The sequence below is a fragment of the Pipra filicauda genome, unplaced genomic scaffold, assembly GCF_003945595.2.
Source record: "Pipra filicauda isolate LSUMZ 115617 unplaced genomic scaffold, ASM394559v2 scaffold21_size4447388_pilon, whole genome shotgun sequence".
NCBI lineage: Eukaryota > Metazoa > Chordata > Aves > Passeriformes > Pipridae > Pipra > Pipra filicauda.
This window is the reverse complement of record NW_024104332.1, coordinates 550,072-566,896: the sequence shown is the minus strand read 5'-3', so window position 1 is coordinate 566,896 and position 16,825 is coordinate 550,072. Positions and strand designations below refer to the sequence as shown.

Below are 16,825 nucleotides of genomic sequence, written 5' to 3'. Positions count from 1 at the left end.
TGGGAAACATCCTTCCCACTCAGCTCTTCCCCTTGCCTGAGTAAGTAGCCAGGTCCAAGATTGAAGGGAGCCTGCAAGAAAGATGGAGAGGGATGTTTTACAAGAGCCTGTTGTGACTGGACAAGGGGCAGTGGCTGCAAACTGATGGAGTAGGTTTTGATTAGATGTTTGAAAACAATTCTTCCCCGTGAGGATGGGGAGGCCCTGGCACAGGTGCCTGGAGAAGCTGTGGCTGCCCCATCCCTGGAAGTGTCCAGGGCCAGGTTGGACGGGGCTTGGAGCAACCTGGGCTAGTGGAAGGTGTCCCTGCCCATGGCAGGGGGTGGAACGAGATGATCTTTAAGGTCTCTACTAACCCAAACCATTCTGTGGGATTAAAATACTCCTCTGGGGTTAGGTGCCCTTGGGACCACCATTTCTTCCCACACCTGGCAGGAGAAGGCTGTCAGCAGCCAGTCCTTTTGGGAAACCCTTGGCACCTTGCAGGCTTTGCTGTTTGCAGAACAGCACCTGGAATTGTGCTTTCTGGCCTGATTGAAATGCATGAGAAATTTCAGGAGGCGTGGGTGGAAGAGCCCTCGTTCGATATTGCGTTGGTATCGCGGAGTCTCATTAGCTCAGGTCAGTGCCTTTGAGTGGTTTGTGGCTTGTGAGCCGAAACACCGGCGCGTTTTGGTGCCGTCAGCTCTCTCCGCGCCCCGGCAGGGCTGCAGACCCCGGAGCGACCCCCGGCCGGGGGACGCGCTGCCGCCGACACGGCTCTTGCCGAGCCCGCCGCGTTGGTGTGCGAGTGAAAGGCGCTGGTTTGGTGAGGGCCGTGCCCCCGCTGGGTGTTCTTTCCAGAAAAGCCTCGCTCTCTGATCTCTGACTCATCGCAGCCAGCGCTGACGTCCGAGGGGCTCCTTCTGCGGGAGGATTATTCACGGGAGCGGGGCCGCGGCAGCATCCGATGCGTCATCCCCGGTGTGCGCGGGCGGGGCCCTTCCCCACGGCACCGCTGCCCCCGGGTCACCCACCGGGGCGGTGCTGCCAGCCGGGATGGATGGATTCAGCTGCTCTGCTTCCATTGGTGCGCGCAAGGCTCGGGTACCCTCGCGGTGCTACAAGGAAAGCGGCGAGAGGGAATTTCTGGTGACTTTTCAAGCTGTGTCAAACAAAAATGAAATGTATTACAGGGAACGTCAAACTGTAATTATTAAGGACTTGGAAAGCTGTGATTAAAAATGAAAACCTGCCTACGGTATTAACAATTAGGTATATGTGCTATGTTTTGCACACAAACCCACGTTTTTCTCTTGGCTAAATTCGTGTCCCCCTAGAGAGCAAATACACCGTGATCCAGTTCCTGATGCTGGTGTAAACTGGCCTGGCTGCCGTGCTCCCAGGGAGACATCGTGCTTTGGCAGCAGCTGAGGATTTACCCCCCTCTCCCATTTGTCCAAACAACTCGACAATGAAGTTTTTACGTGCAGAAAAGAGCCAGGGCCAGTTCCTGTGCCCGTATAAACCCCTTCTTGAAGAGTTTCACATGGATTTGACACCTCTCTCCAAATGGTCGTTTGGGTTTCCCAGTTGGGTCAGCCCATGAAATAAAGGTGATTACTCTTCTTACAGATTTAGCCCAACTTGTATCTGTGGATCTAAAGGCTCAAGGAGTGCTGACGGAAGGGGAATGGCCTCCAAAGAAGGAATTACAAGCAAGAAACCAGGACTCTTCTTACTCCTGTTGGTGGTTTTTGCAGTTGGCACTGCCCCTTCCCTCTGCCTGTTTGCTCTGTCTCAGGGAAGCGCTGCCTGGGCTCTCCCTCCTTGGCTTCACGTGTGATCAAGCAAGAAGCTCCTCTCCTGTCTGTGGGTTAAAGTGCTGCCTCTGTCCTGTAGCCAGGGAGGAGATAAGAGGATTTCACCAGCTAACTGGGAGCGGTGGCAGTGTCCACACTTGTCAGGCTCACGTGGGATGCTGATGGGCATCACCACACAACTGGGACAACCTGTGCCACACAGGCTGGGCTCTCCCAGCTCCATCGAGGCATCGGGGTTCCAAAGCCATGTGTGAATCCTTGCTGGAACAGAATTTGTCAGATGTGAAGGTGATGCTCAAGGTGCATAAAGGAAATGGGTGTGTTTTGTCCTGCTGACTGAGGTTTGGGCTTTCTAGGTATGACCTGCTCTGGGACAGGAAATGTTGGCACAGGGAAGTCTGCAGTAAAACAGGGATTGCATGGGGGTATTTGAATATCAGCTCCCAGGAGGGGATCTCCAGGGCAGAGCAACCCCCCACATTTGGACATCAGCACCCACAAGTCATCATAGAACCACAGAATGGTTTGGGTTGGAAGGGATCTTGAAGTTCATCTCATTCCAAGCTCCTGCTGTGGGCAGGGATGCCCATGCCACAGTTGCTACTTCCACTTCTTTAAGGCAAAGAGGAAGCCCATGTTAAGGGTGACGTTTTCCTTCTTTTTGTGTCTCCATTTCAATCAGTGTCTGTCATCCTGCCCCTAAGGTTTCACAAGACCCAAACTAATTTTTTTCCCCCAAATTTTCCAGCTAAGAAATATCTTAGATAAAGACAAGAGTTCACTGGGTGTGGCAATCACGTCATGACTGCCCAGAGAGGAAGGATGCAAAGGGGATAAATGATGCTGTTTGCTCTTGAAAGCACCCATGGGAGGTTTACTCAGCCCTGACCTGGGCACTCCAGAAGGATTAGTCTGGCTTGAGAGAGCTCACTTGTGCTATAGTGCTGAATGGCCCCATTCTCACCCCTGTGCTCAGCCCTATGTGTGGGGCAAAAGGGACTTGGGTTGGGCTGCCCTGCAGCAAAGGCAGATCCCTGCCAGCAAGTGGGCTGGCTGCTGGCACTGAAAAGCCCCCGGGCTCTAAAGGCACAGTAATCAGTAGGTTTGCATTGATGCAGAGGTGCAGAGGGCAGTAGGGATGCAGGAAGAATGGGCTGTGGTATCAGTAGGATGCTGGGGGAGAAAGGGAAGGCACTCACAGCGAGGTGCTGGCATGGTGTGACAGCACCAATCAGCTTTATTTAGACATCAGTGTCCCTCCTTCCCCCCGAGCCAAAAATAAACCTCCCTGGTCCCTGCTGCAGGATCTTGGCCGTGGTAGGGAGGGGATCTGTCTGGAACACTGTCTTCAAAACAGTGTTTTGAAGTGGCTTGCTTCTGGGATTAAAACTCTTTCTGAGACAGCAGCCCTGGTTACTGCAGCCCTCTGGATGCTGACTTCTCACTGCCATCGCTGTGGAGGAGTAAAGAGAAGAAGAAGGGGCAAAAAAAAAGCAAGAGGAAGGAATGCGAAGCCAAACTTATGGAGTAACTTCTGCCGCTGGCAAATTTTCATCTTCCAAGGTCAGCCATGATTACATTTGGAGAGCGCTTTGCTCTTTTTAGCAGTTTTGGCTATTGCTGCCATATGTACAAAGGACCATCTGGAAATCTGTTCCCAACTTTAGCAGGTGTTAACACTGAGCTGCCCTGGGCCCCTGTTTGCTCACTGGCTGCAGCAGCTCCACATTGGGCTTCTGCTCGTGTCCCAGCCAGGCAGGGACTGGTACAACCCTGTCAGGATGTGCTCCCCAGGAATTCCCACCCTCTTTTAGTCATGGAGTTTGGAGTGGTCTGGTTTGGGGGTGCTTATTCTCCCATCTTTTTTTTTTAACTCCGTGTGGCTGTTGAGCTCAGCTGGTGTTATATGTGTTCAGGAGTGTGTTTCATTTTCCAGATTAGAAAATGCTCAGAGGTATAATCAGGTCCTTCCACAGTATTTAATTATCCATAATTAAAGGCATCTACACAAAGCAGATTTTCAAAGACCATTCTTGTGTTACATTGCTAATGAATTAAGTAATTAATTGGCATTGAAAAAATACAATAGGAAACATCAATCTTTTGAAGTAAGGCATTTTTTAGGTGTTTTATAAAATCATTAGCTTGTATCAGGTCAGTAGCTGTTCGCATGTCTAAATCCCCCTTCTGGCTTTAAAAAAAATCCTGAAGGACAAAATGAATGCAGGAAAAGCAAGGCAGGGAATACTTGCTGAAGAGTGTGGAAGCACTCAGAAATGGGGAATTTCATTTGGAAGTCACTGTCCATCACTTTGCCACTCTGTCCCACAGTTCCCTCCCCCTGCCAGGAAGGTCTGAACCAATTCCCATCACACTTGAGAACACAGTTTGCAGCTTCAGACTTTCATGTTCCTGCAGGTTTTGTTAAAAATAGTTGTCTGCTGGGTTTGTTTTTAGTAATGCCCATTCTCCTCAAGCAGGGCACCGTGTCCATGCCTCAGTTTCCCCTGTGCACTCCCCTGTCCCACTGGAATGCTGTGAGGAAAACAGGCTCCTGTTCTGAGCTCTTTGGGTACCATAGTGCCACTGAGACCAGAGGGCAAATAATAGTTTTATCCAGTAATGAAATAATAAAAACAGACTGAGGCAGAAGGAGGGGTAACAAAGCTTTCTGAGAGTTATGGGGGGAGGGCTGCAGAGCCACCTGCATCCCAGCTTTTCATCACTGCTGGCTGCTGCCTTACAGTGCAGAGGAACTGTCCTGTCCCCACGCAGCACCGTGGTATCACATGGCATCTGCTGGAGTACAAAAGCCCACGTATATCGTGGTTATGCCTTTGGTGGTGACACCCAGAATTGTTGGCAAAGGAAAGGACAGTCCTTTTCCATTGGATGATTTCATTAAATACAACTATTCACATGCAAAACCAGCAGGGCTCATTTTATTTCTGCTAGCAACCCCACTCTTTGCCTTCTCATCAGGAAGCACCGTGGAAATGCCATGGATACCATTAAATGCAGGTAGCGTAATGGGAAGAGCAAAATCTGGGGACAAAACACGGATTAAAGCCGCTTTTGCAGCTGCTGGAGAAATCAGGACAGGTCCCAGCAGAAGGGCTTAGGAGCCTGTTTATTCCAGAAGCACCAAGCTCTGCTTGTCTCATCTGTCCGTCAGACCAAGGTGGGCCTGTCCTTGCAGTGCTTTGCTCTCCTCATGTGTGCCCTCGAGATCCATCCATCCATCCTACCCTGCCCCTTCCACCCCCTCCTCCTGTTTCCTCAGGAGCTGCAGATTTTGGCACAGCACTGCCATGTCCTGTCTCTCTAACACCAGGCTTATTAATTGCTTGGGGTGGGGGTTGAAGGGGAGATGTTTTCCTGATTTTCGTTTTCCATGCTACAGGCAGGTAATTAAATTCCCCAGGGGTAATGTTTCTGCCATTGTGGTTATTCCCTTTCTATGGGTAATCAATCATTTGTATGGATTTGCATAAAGTGGTAGCTCTGCCACTGGAGCCCAACCTGAATATATAGGGATGAAAACTAGGCAAATCCAAAGGCTGATGCCACTGGGCTCTGTTAAATGCCCTCCAGAAGATCCATACTTTGACTGGAAGGTGAATCTTTGGTGATTGACAGGTTTTTAGTTGTATACATCTACATGTTCATTAAATTCACCTTTTACTTGGCCCCCATGGCCATGTCATCATGGGGGTCAGGGCACTGGAAATGGTGGTGAAGACAACAGATGTCAAACACGAGCTGAGAGTAGAAAGAAATGGTTTCCACAGCAGCTCTTTCCTTACATGGAAACTTTTATCTTTGCTTTGAAGTCCCATTTCTGACACAATCCCACATTCAAAACCTTCATCAAACACAATCCCACATTCAAAACCTTCATCAGAAAAATCTGTCTCCAGGTGGAGAACAGAAGCAGGCCCATGCTGATGCCCTCAAAGTGTCACAGTGATCCCAGGGTGATCTGGATTGCGATGGAGCCATTTTTCAGACAGGAGCTAGAGGTTCATCCTGATTAGTGATTTCCCACAGCTCAGGAAACCCTTGTTCCCCTGGGCAGGGGGTTTGTGCAGAGGCTGCCTCGTGGCACAGGCCACTGCTGCTGCAGCTTCGTCATCCAGCGCTGGGCTGGGTTTGCAGGGGACTCCACATCGACGTGAACAACTCAGATAAATGTGTAGCAATCCTGGTTCTCCCACACATTTTTTTCCTCCCGTTTTACACAAAACGAGCACGGTCACAATTTCCACTTCATTTATGACTGATCTGAAAAAAAACCCCACTCCATAAAACATCATGCACAGCTGTAGTGACCAAGTTAGATTCAGTTCTGGCTTTATATGAGTTGATGTGCAGCCAGCTCTCTCTTCCATACATCATCTGTGATTGCAGTTAAGTGTGAAATACTGTTTTAATTCTTACACCAAATGTGGGATTTTTTTTCTGAAGAAAAAAAGACATAAAAATGTTAAAATGGGCCATAAAAATCATTATATTTTCACATGGAGCTCAACCAAGAGGCGAATAAGTTGGCTAAAAGCTCAAAAGACCCAGAGAAAAAGTCCTGGTTGTTATTCTTTTGTTGTTAACCTTCGCCTTTGAATGGAGATGCCCAGGCAGGGAGCAAAGACCTGCACTTTGGCAGCCAGGGGCTATTTTGGTACCTGCTTCCCTAGATAAGGGTTTCCTCCCACAGCTGCATGGACAGAGACCTGTGGCTGCTGCTTGAGCTGCTGCTCCCTGACAGTGCCTTGGAAGCTGCCCCAAAACCGTTGCAGGGGGCAGGACGAACATCCAGACAGGTCCCCGGCCAAGTTTCTGCTCCACATCCCAATTCCTTTCTGGGGTGACTTGGGAAATCCTGGCTCTGAGGGCACAGTCACCTGGACTGAGCCTGTGCCATGGACCAAGCCTTGTTGTTCCATGGCTGCTCTGGGGAGCTGGTGAGGTGAAGGCAGCAGAGCCACAACAGCACGTTTTATATCCATAAAATACATTCTCTTCACTCTAAGGTTTAGTCTCTGGGAGGTCCAGCCTTTCTTCCCTTTGGCTGTTGATTCTACTGGTAACATTGTTTGACGATGCAGTAGCTTAGTGGTAGTTTTATTAATTGATTTCTTTTAGATTAATCTGATACAAGCTCCCCCCCCCAAAAAGCAAACAAACAAACCCAGCTCACCTTATTTGCTGTGTTTGAACCATTAAAAAAATTAATGTACCTTCAGCACAGTTGGAGTTCATTTTGGGAAATATCTACTTAGACAACTTTTTAAAAGGCTATTACTTACCTGAGAGGTTACAATGACCTCAGAGTAGCTTTCATTGCCCACAATTACAACCTACCTGTATTTTTAAAAAAATCTATGGTATTGTCCCGAAGCTTTATGCTGCCTCCAAAGAAATTTTTAAGAGCTAAATCCTGTGTGTTTGCTCAGGTAAATGTTGAAACGCATTTCTCCCTTAATAGATGGTTACTGCTGGCTTCTTCAGCCCTGAGTGTGCACAGCAAAAATCTGATTCCAAAAAACTGTTTTGGAGGCACAGTTCCTGCCTGTGCAATGCTGAGCCCATTGCCCATGCAGGTTTTTTTACCATGAGCTAAACTTTTCCATGCTGATCAAGGTATTTGCACACACAGATCCTTTTAAAATGAAGAGGAATTTGGTGTGCAAATCCCATAGGAGACCTTGAAAATGCCAACCTGCATTTTATATTACAAGAAGCAGGGAAAGCCCTTTATTTACAGCTGGGTCTGGAGCCTTGGGAGTTGTTTTGCTGCTATCTGGGAGCTGGTCCTGCATTGGCTCCTCTGTGGCTTTGGTGGCAGTGGGTCCAGTTCAAGTCTGCAGAAGTGTGCCAGGCCAGGTTGGACGGGGCTTGGAGCAACCTGGGCTAGTGGAAGGTGTCCCTGCCCACGGCAGGGAAGCGGAAGGAGATGAGCTTTAAGGTCCCTTCCAACCCAAACCATTCTGTGATTCTGTGCTCAGCCTTGGGCTTGGTCCTGTTGTCCTGCTCATCCCAGAAGCCCAGGGGATGAAGAGTGCAGCAGGGCTGTAATTTCCAGCTGGTGCTTTGGAGCTGTGGAAGGGCTGCTCTTTGTTCCCTGGGTGAGTGATGGCCTCCAGCCTGTCCGCACAGCTCAGATGTGTATCGGTGCTGGTGGACGTCACTGCTCCCCGACAGACTGCCTTTAAATTGCACCCATAGATCTTCCCTGCACCAAAACATTCCTGCTCCAGTAGTTAGTGATGCCTGAAGTTATGTCTCCACATCAAATTAAGTAACTGTGCTATCAATAAGGAAGAGTAATGTGGTATATTCCCTTCTGGATGTCTCCCTGTCCCTCATTTGTTTGCTGCTCCTGATTAAGACGGATAACAAGCCATCAGTAATTTTCTAACTGTGGTGCAGAGCAGTGAGGATTAAATCAGTCTGTGTCACTGGGTGCCAGGCCATAATTTAGGGAGCTCCAGTGGGTCCCCTGCATTCATTAGACTCCAAGGCAGTGGATGCTTGGGATTGTCTGAGCAAAGCCTGGAAGATGTGAACATTTCTGCACAGGGAGAACCAGGAGGGGATGTGGGGCCACCAGATCCCTGTCCCACTGGCCTGGCTGGGAGCTGCTGGGGTGTTTAATCTTTGCTGTGCTGGCTGCATCGCTGGCTAAATCAGTGGAATGCTCCCTTTGCCCTGAACTGAGCTTTTCACCTCCCTCTGGCCTTTTTTAATGCGTTCCTTCTAATGATGTAGGGCTTGCTTAGAGTGAGCAATTTGGAAACAATTTGGACAAGGATACTGCAGATATATATATATATATATTTAATGCAGAGATTTAATAACTTTTAGGCATCTTCAGGTACCCAGTAATGTGAATTACGGCTGGAAAAATCTCTCCTGTAAATAGGCAGTACTTGAGAAGAGCTGTTAGCATCATCTTGTGAGCAGTGAAATATGCAGGAATGATGGAAAAGAGCTGCAGATAAGCTTCAGAGGAGATTAATTCTTTGGGGCAACGGTCCACAGGATTGAAAGCTTCTGGGTGTCTAGAAGGTACCACCAGAAGACTCCAGGAGCTTTTAGCCAGACTCAGTGGGATTTGCCACAGGTAAAAAAAACTAAAAGGACCTCATTTTGCAACATTTTAGAGAACAGAGTGAAATTGGGGGCATTTATTGCAGGTTGGGTGACGATGGATTTAGGAGGCCAGGGGGTATTTTCACCTGGTGTTTGTGTTGGGAATGTGCAGGGTGAAGAGGTGTCCATTAGTCTGCAAAGAGCTGTGTCTGCCATGGCCTGGAGGACATGGACATGACCTGCAGGAGCAGGGAGGAGGCAGAGCCGCAGTGCACTGCCTGCCCTCCTGCCACCTCCAAGAAATGATCAGCCACAGACAGGATCAGAGCTGGGCATGGCCGGGTGTGAACTCACCCCCCACGTGCCGTGGCCGTGGCAACCCCATTCTGATACAACCTCAGGCTTCAGTCTGAGCCAGGATCTTCAGCTTCGGCCTCTCTCTAACACAGTAAAGCTCCAGGGTTGTTATTTTCAGGTGGGGTTTTCAGCTCCCCCTGCAGAGCATCGTCAGGTTTAATTTGCAGCAAGGCAAAGCTCAGCATCACCAGCTGATTTCTTTATGTCTCACCTCCAGCTTTGCCTGCTGCCTTCTCCTTCCGCCAGGAAGAGGAGGGCTGGCATTCCCCATACCAGGCAGTGAAAACAAGACTTATTCCCTCCCTGACTCGTTAATTGAAGCCACAAATTGAGCTCCTTTCTTGCAATCTGAAGTGATCACATAGATAGGGTGATAGAGCTAAATGAACATTTGAGAAGATCCTGCAGGATCAGCAGGGAGGAGCCGTGTTAACCTCCAGAAATGAGGGCCATCATTAAAAACGAGGTGCTGGTTTTTCTGCCCTCCTGAGCACAGAGTTCAGCCTGGACATGGAAGAAGTCCCAAGGTGCAGGCAATGAGCCATTTCTTGCCTCTGTGACAGAGCCTGGGGATCACCTGTATTTCTGCTGTGGTTTTCCCCTTTTCCTGTTGGGGATCCATGAGCATCCTTGTGCAGGTTCTGGGTATAATCCTCCCTTTGTGAGGGGTTGTTTCAGCTGAGTGATGCTGGGAGCAGTGGACACCGGTGCTGGAGACCACATGGCTTGTGGTGTGGGGTGGTCATGGTGAAGACTGTGAGATGCCTGTTTTGTGGAGAGATGGAGAGAAAAATCCACTTTCCCCCTGGGAAGACACTTGGCCATGCTCCTTAGAAACATCTCACCCAGTTCAACTGCATTTGTGGTAAAGTTCCAACAGCAAAGTCATTGAGCTGAGTGAGCATCCATGGGGATGTTTTCAGGCTGTATCCATTCCTAGATACTGTGGATACACCACTGTTTTCTGCTTATCCCTTGCAATTTTAATTGTGGGGCATACCACGTGGGAGCCTGAGGGATGGCTGGCTGAATACAGCTCTATAAACCAGGCAGATAAGCATAGCCATCAACACCTCTCTCCTTGATGTTATCCATTGACTGAATCAGCTGAATTCTCTTGGAGTCAGCTTTAGTATCTCCTGAAGGGATGGGGAAGCTCTCAAAAGAGTGGCAGGAGACATAGAGTTATCACTGGAAAATATTTAACTGAGAGGAAACTACCACTGCTGCTGAAATCAGAGGTTGCACCATGAGAAGTTCTGGGGGAGGTGATGAGCTCTGTGTGGGACAGACACTCCCCAGGGCAAATCTGAATATCACAGTTGGCCTGAAGTGAGTTGTGCTTGCTGTTTGATTAACATTTGATTTCCTTTTACTGCTTCTTTGTGCACACAAAGCTGAATTCAGAACTGCTGAAAGCCAGAGGCAGAGACACTGAGTTCAGTAAAACCCATCTGGGAGCTGGGGGGGGGCACTGGTGTTCAGCAACAAGCAACTCCCTGGCATCAGCAGGACACCATGAGCTCCCGGTGTTGGAGAGAGTGTGACCCCTGGATCCCCTCCATAACAGGGGTGCAGGTCAGCAGCACAGCACGGGTCATCACCCAAGTAACTGGGCTTAGCCATATGGTTGTGATATTGGCCATCACTCCCCCAGACAACAAACCCTATATGATTTTTTCACATCTCTCCCATTAAACCAGCATCTGAATGTCCCTAATATATCTCCATAAAAATCTTCACAGCTGTTCTAGCAAACAGCCTGGAGTGCTGTGGGCTTTTATGAGTATTAACTATGTTAAGCAAAGCAAATCTCACAATTACATTGTCTGTGGGAGCAGCAAACTTCTCCCATCAGTCTCCCTGAGCGAGGAAAAAGGGTGATTAGTGTCCTGTTATCATCACAGTCGTGGTTTAAGATGCTTTTACCAGGAGCAGGACGACAGCCCTTGCCCAAAGCAGCTTCTTGTTCCTGCTGCTATCATCATAAGTAACCTGATGTGCTTGACATGTCGTCAAATGTTGCTGAGCAGCATCTTCCTTTGAATAATAATTGAAAAAAAAAACCATGTTGCTGATCTGTCTCATCCTTTGTGGGGTTTTTTTTGGCATGGATTTGGCAGACCTTGGTCTCATCCTGTTCCTCCAAGCAGCCACAGTGGGAAAAGCTCAGGACAGTCCTGAGCAGCACTGGGCTGGGGCTCTGAGCTTTTGAAATATTGGGAGGGGAAAAGGATATTAAAGAATTTAGGGGAGTCTGTTGAGCTCTTGCAGAGCAAAGAAAGGACTTGGTTTCTTGCTGTGGGCTCTGGTTGTGGCTTTAGGGGCTGCACATGGTAAAGCCACACAGATCCCCAGGTGCTGGATATTCTCTCCACCAAGAGCTCCCAGCTGTATAAACCGGAAAACTCCCTGGTGACTTGTGCCATGGCCCAGAAAATGCCACTTGGTTGGGGCATACTTGCACCTAAATCGCAGCTGTGCAGTATCTCTCCAAGAGCCTCTCTCTTGTGCCTCTGCCACGGGTGTGATGCTGCCGCATCCCAGTGTGGGCAAACAGGGCCCACTGCTCCAGTGTGAAGGTGTGAGAAGTTTCAATGGGGGGGAAAAAAAAGGCAGGGAGGGGCTGGCTGATAGTGGTTGTGCTGGAAAATTGGATTTCAGGCAGTGGGAATTTAAGTTGAATTGTCACAAATGGAGTGTGGAGATTTTGCCTCCTGTTAGAAAGCCGTGTTTCTGTAGGGATAGGGATAGTAGAGTGGGGGAGAGGGTGCAAAAAATCTCCATCCAGCTCGCTGTGGTGTGCAAAAGAAACCTTTTCACTCTGGCAAAGCAGAGGGGGGGGAGTGTTTTGAGAGAGTGCTGGGGAAAAAAACAGTCCAGAGCAGTGGCAGTATTGGCCTAAATTACAAGTATCAAGGTCTGACAGGAGAGAGGCTGTCCCAAAATGGCAGGAAGACATCCCATAGGAGGGCAATGTCTGTAGAGCCCCTAGCCAGGTTTTCATCCATTTTGCTAAAAGCCAACAAAAAGGAAAACAAGCCCAATTGCTATGGTTTTTCCCTCACTTCAGCCTCTGAGTACAGCTCCTTCCTTAGGTGTGCTGAGGTGATCCTGGCCAGCCCAGAGATGATGGGTGCTGCTTCAACAAGGGCTCCTTTGGCCAACCCCCAATGTTCTTCCCAGCCTTCAGTCCCTAGGACTTATCCAAAATAGCTGTAATTTTCTCTCTTTCCCTTGCCCAGCCCCTCTCGGGGGGGGGGGGAGGGGGGGAGAGTGGCACCAGAATCCCAAGGATTTTCTCTTAGACACAGAGGTGCTTGCCAAGTCCTTCCCTGCTCCTTAGATGGCAGAGATCAGCAGGGCAGATTACTAGTGTTTAATTACTAATTCACAGAGCTGCCCTCTGTCCTTGGCCAGGGCAGGGAGTCCCTGTGCTGCTGTCACCAGGATAAGTGATCCCAGAATAAGGGACCTCATAGGCACAGGTGATGCTTTTAGTACCTCCCCCTCATCCATCTCCTCTTTCCATCACCGTGTCCACTTTCTGCTCCTCCCTATCCTGGGATAGGGATCCTAATGACAGGTGTTTGGTGATTACCTTTTTCCCACATGGCCTCCCTGGGGAAGCTCAAGAAGGAGAAGAGACCTGGGGCTGCTGGTAGGAGGAAGGGCAGCTGTGGCCATGATGGAGCAGCCATGGAATGAATGGGCAGATGAGCAGGATGCAAGGAAAAATAGGCTTTTGCCCAGCTGGCAGCACCTCATCAGCCAGTCCCACTTGGATCACCCTTGGCTGAGTGACCCCTGCACCAGTTCAGTGCAGGGATGCAGCCAAAACCCCATGGAAGGGGTGTGGGGTCCCTAGAGCCTGGCTGGGAGGCAAAGTTGGCTCTCCTGAGAGTGAGCAAACCTGCTTGTTCCTGTCACTGCCGGCCTCCCTCCTGTTCCCAGCGATGGAAACAGGCTGGCCCTGCTATAAATCTGGAGAAGGCTGTGTCTGGAGACAGGTGTGGGTGTCCTGGCTTCTCAAATGAGGTGATTAACAGGCAGCCACAGGGCAACAAGAGAGAAAATAATCTTCCCCTTTCCTTGCCACCCTCATCTCCAGAGGAAGCCTTTTGTTTAAATTACAATGAAAAGGGGTATTTTTTTGCTCTGGGAGACCAGAGCAGGCTGTTGCATGGAGGCTGCCCGTGCTGGGCATCCCTGACACTGGCAGGCACTCAGAGCATCCCATTAGAGAGGGACAGGTACTTATTTCATCTTCAAGTGCAGCTGGATACAATATTGGCATTTTCATTGTGTTTGAACCCTGGACATTTAATGGCAGCAAATGAGCCGACCTGGCCCCTGCTGGGAGCCACAACACACCACCTCCCACTGGGCTCCAGGAGGCAGAGAATTAAATCTGAGATGGAGAGCACAGGGACCCAAAAGCTGTGGGAAAGTATGACAACCTCAGTGGGTTGCCAGAAACATACCACAGTTGGGATTACAGCCTTTCCAACCAGGACCGTGTCTTCAGGAGAGACGTCGGCTGGGGAGATCTTCAGCTCCTGACCAGAATGGGCCATGACTTTTATAACCACAGGCCTGCAAAGGAAAACATAGATCCCATGTGTGTACAGGTAGAGTTGGGCTGTTCTGTGTCACTGTGTGTCCTTGGCTGGTAACTCCTGGCTTTGAAGTTCTTTGCAGTGTGGAATGACTGAAGTTGGAGGGGCCCTTTGGAGCTTGTCCAGCCCAAAGCCCAGCTCAAGCAGACTTAAAACACCCCCACTCCAGAGCACTGCTCCTCCACTGCCAGCAGAGCTGTGTCACCTGAACCCTGGCTCAACATGTGGAGTTGGATCTGTGTCCAGAGCAAAAGCCTGCTTCTTCCTGGCATCCTGATGGATTCACATGCTGGCTACGCAAAGGAGGAGGCACCATGGAGCACACGGACCTTCCCAGTGCCACAGCCTGCCTTCCCAGGTCCTGCCATGGAGGACCCATGCAGGACCCATGTTCCCCAGCAGGCCTGGGGAACACCCTGTCACCCCAGATTCTGGTTCAGGAGCCATCAGAGGTGTCTTTCTCCAAGCCCTTCTGTTGTGGCTTCCTGAAGATGGATGTGAAATGTTGCAGTAGGAACTGATCTGCATTTGAAGAAGCCTTTAATAACGTCGGGAGGTTGCTTAAACACAAATAACACTCAGGCACCCTGAATGGTCTGGTTAAGCCCAGCCCTGTCAAACCGGTGGCCTTTTGAACAAAGGGTCCTGAGGAGCATCTTAATAAATAAAGTGAGGGCACTAATAAATGAATACATCTCTGAGAGTGTTAAACATGAGACTCCAGCACTGGGTTGGTTACAGCCCGTTTCCAGCCACGTAGAGACCCTTTCAAACAGCCTTAAGCCCAAGACTTAAGCAAGAACTTGCCCATCATTTCATGTCTGTACACACTCTCATCTTTGGAATGCACCTCGTGCACTGGAGGCACAATTAGAACCGGTGGCAGCCGAGGGGTGACATTTCAGAGTGGCACTTGAGCCACAAGACTTGTCAAATGTCTTTGTGCTTCCCCAGTGCTGTGGATGCGACTGCCTCGAACTGTGTGTGTGCTGCTGGCTGTGACAGTAATTCCTGGCACCAAATGATGCAGGAGGGAGAGGGGAGGAAGGGAGGGCTTGCAGGGGGTCAGCTGGCAGTGGGTGTTTGTGGGGCTTTTACAAGGGGGAGGAAAGGGCTTTAAGGTCCCTTCCAACCCCAACTGTTCTGTGACTGGGAAATAAGATTCTTGCTGACCTGCTGCTCAGCTTTGATATACTGTGTAATAAGGAAGCCAAAAAAAAAACCCAAAACAATAATGAGCAGATTAAAGGAATTACCCTTGAGAAAAAAAAATAGATTTCATTAGAAAGCTTATTTGAGAGGTGAATTATTTTGCTAATTTGATGCTACAGCTCCTTCATGGTTAATAGCCCCAACTGGTGGGGGGGTCCCTGGGGTTACCTGGTGTTGCAGCACGGCTGCTGTGGGGGACGAATTGGCTCTGGTCCCTGCAGCTCAGTGCAAGCTCGCCAGGCTGGAGCAGCGAAGGCTGGGCTGTGTCCTGATGCTTGTCCTCATGGTCTTGTCCAACAGGCAAAATTAAGGAGAAAAATTAGAGGGCAACTAAAGTAGAAACAAGCTGAGTGCATTGATGGGGCATCCGATGCCATTTGTTGTAGGGGTTGGGTACAGAAACAGAGAAGGAAAGTTCCGAGGCCTTTTTTTTTTTCCTTTAGTGTCTGAAGGCATCCAAAAAAGTGAGACAAGTGATGGGTGTGGGGCAAAGGCTCGGCACTGAGCAACTGGAAGGAGCATTGCTGGGATTTCGGCAGTGCTGTGGCCAGAGCAGTGAGGGGTGGGGGCTGAGCACCTCACTGCTCCCAGGGGCTGGGGCAGAGCTGCTGCACCCGTTCCGAACCAAAGACGTATTTATCTCTGTTGCCCCCTGTGTTTTTGCAGGTCCGAACTGCTTTGCGGGAACCACGATAATTCCCGCCGGCATCGAGGTGAAGGTGGACGACTGCAATATCTGCCACTGCCACAACGGGGACTGGTGGAAGCCGGCGCAGTGCTCCAAGCGGGAATGCCAGGGCAAGCAGGCTCTGTAGTGGGACCGACCCCCCGCCAGCGCCAAACAACCCGCTGGGGACGATGAGGAAGGAACGGCCTCGATGCTGCCCCCGCGTCCGACCTCCCGCCACTGCAGCAGGGTCACCAGCAACACCTGCGAGCGTCCCGCACAAGCAGAGATTTGTACCCGCGGGGAAGGGTCTCCCTGTGCCCCCTCCTGCTCTTCTCTGGCTTTGCACACTGTGTATCTGGTGTCTAGGTATCTCCTCTGCTTTTGTAATTACCAGTGCTTGGGAGGGATGCAGTGGTCAGGTTTGGGGAGGAAAAAGAACGGCCCACGCAAGTCCTCGGACTGGTGATGCCTTCGAGCCGACGATCGATTCACCGCTCTCACTTTCTGCGATGTGGATCGTGGGGTTTTTCACATTTATTTATTTAAAGGTTTTTTGCTATTGTGATTTTTTTTTTTAAAGCCTCTTCCTAAGCTGGGATCATTGGGACAATACAGCTGTGAGTGAAGCGATGGATGGAGCATTTTTATTGTGTCTATAAGTGGGAGTGGCACTAAGGACTAAGGAGGGAGGTAGAAATTAAAAGGGGAGCAAGGTGTTAAAAAAAAACCCAACTGGAATGTAACCTGCAGCAGGACTGAGGTAGATGCACAGGTATGGGCCAGACAGCCAAGACACAAAGCTGTATCTGTGTTACACTTTCTCCACTGAGTGGGGACAATAAAGTTGAAGACACTTAAACAGTCACCGTGACCTTGATGGGAGCAGGAGCCCACCCTGGCTGCTTGGGCAGGGCAGGGCAGGACAGGCAAACAGGCAGGAGGGGCTGGAAAGGCACCAAGAAAGCAGCGTCTCACCTGGATGGTCTCTGTGTGAGGCCTGGCCGGGCGTTGTGGTGAAGGATGAGGGTCCCATCTGTTCCTGGTTCTCGGGCTGAGTGTGTGCCCACCTGCGT

The 16,825-nt window shown here is 49.9% G+C and overlaps 1 protein-coding gene across 1 annotated transcript in view; it reads left to right on the top strand.

Moving 5' to 3' along the window:
* The window catches only part of VWC2L (von Willebrand factor C domain containing 2 like), a 44,092-nt gene extending 27,479 nt beyond the window's left edge, over nt 1-16,613 (top strand). The window contains exon 3 of the mRNA XM_027735650.2: nt 15,749-16,613. Within this exon, the coding sequence (XP_027591451.1) occupies nt 15,749-15,897 (149 nt within the window). The 3' untranslated portion in view covers nt 15,898-16,613. The remainder of the gene's footprint in view (nt 1-15,748) is intronic.
* Nucleotides 16,614-16,825: the final 212 nt, after the last annotated feature.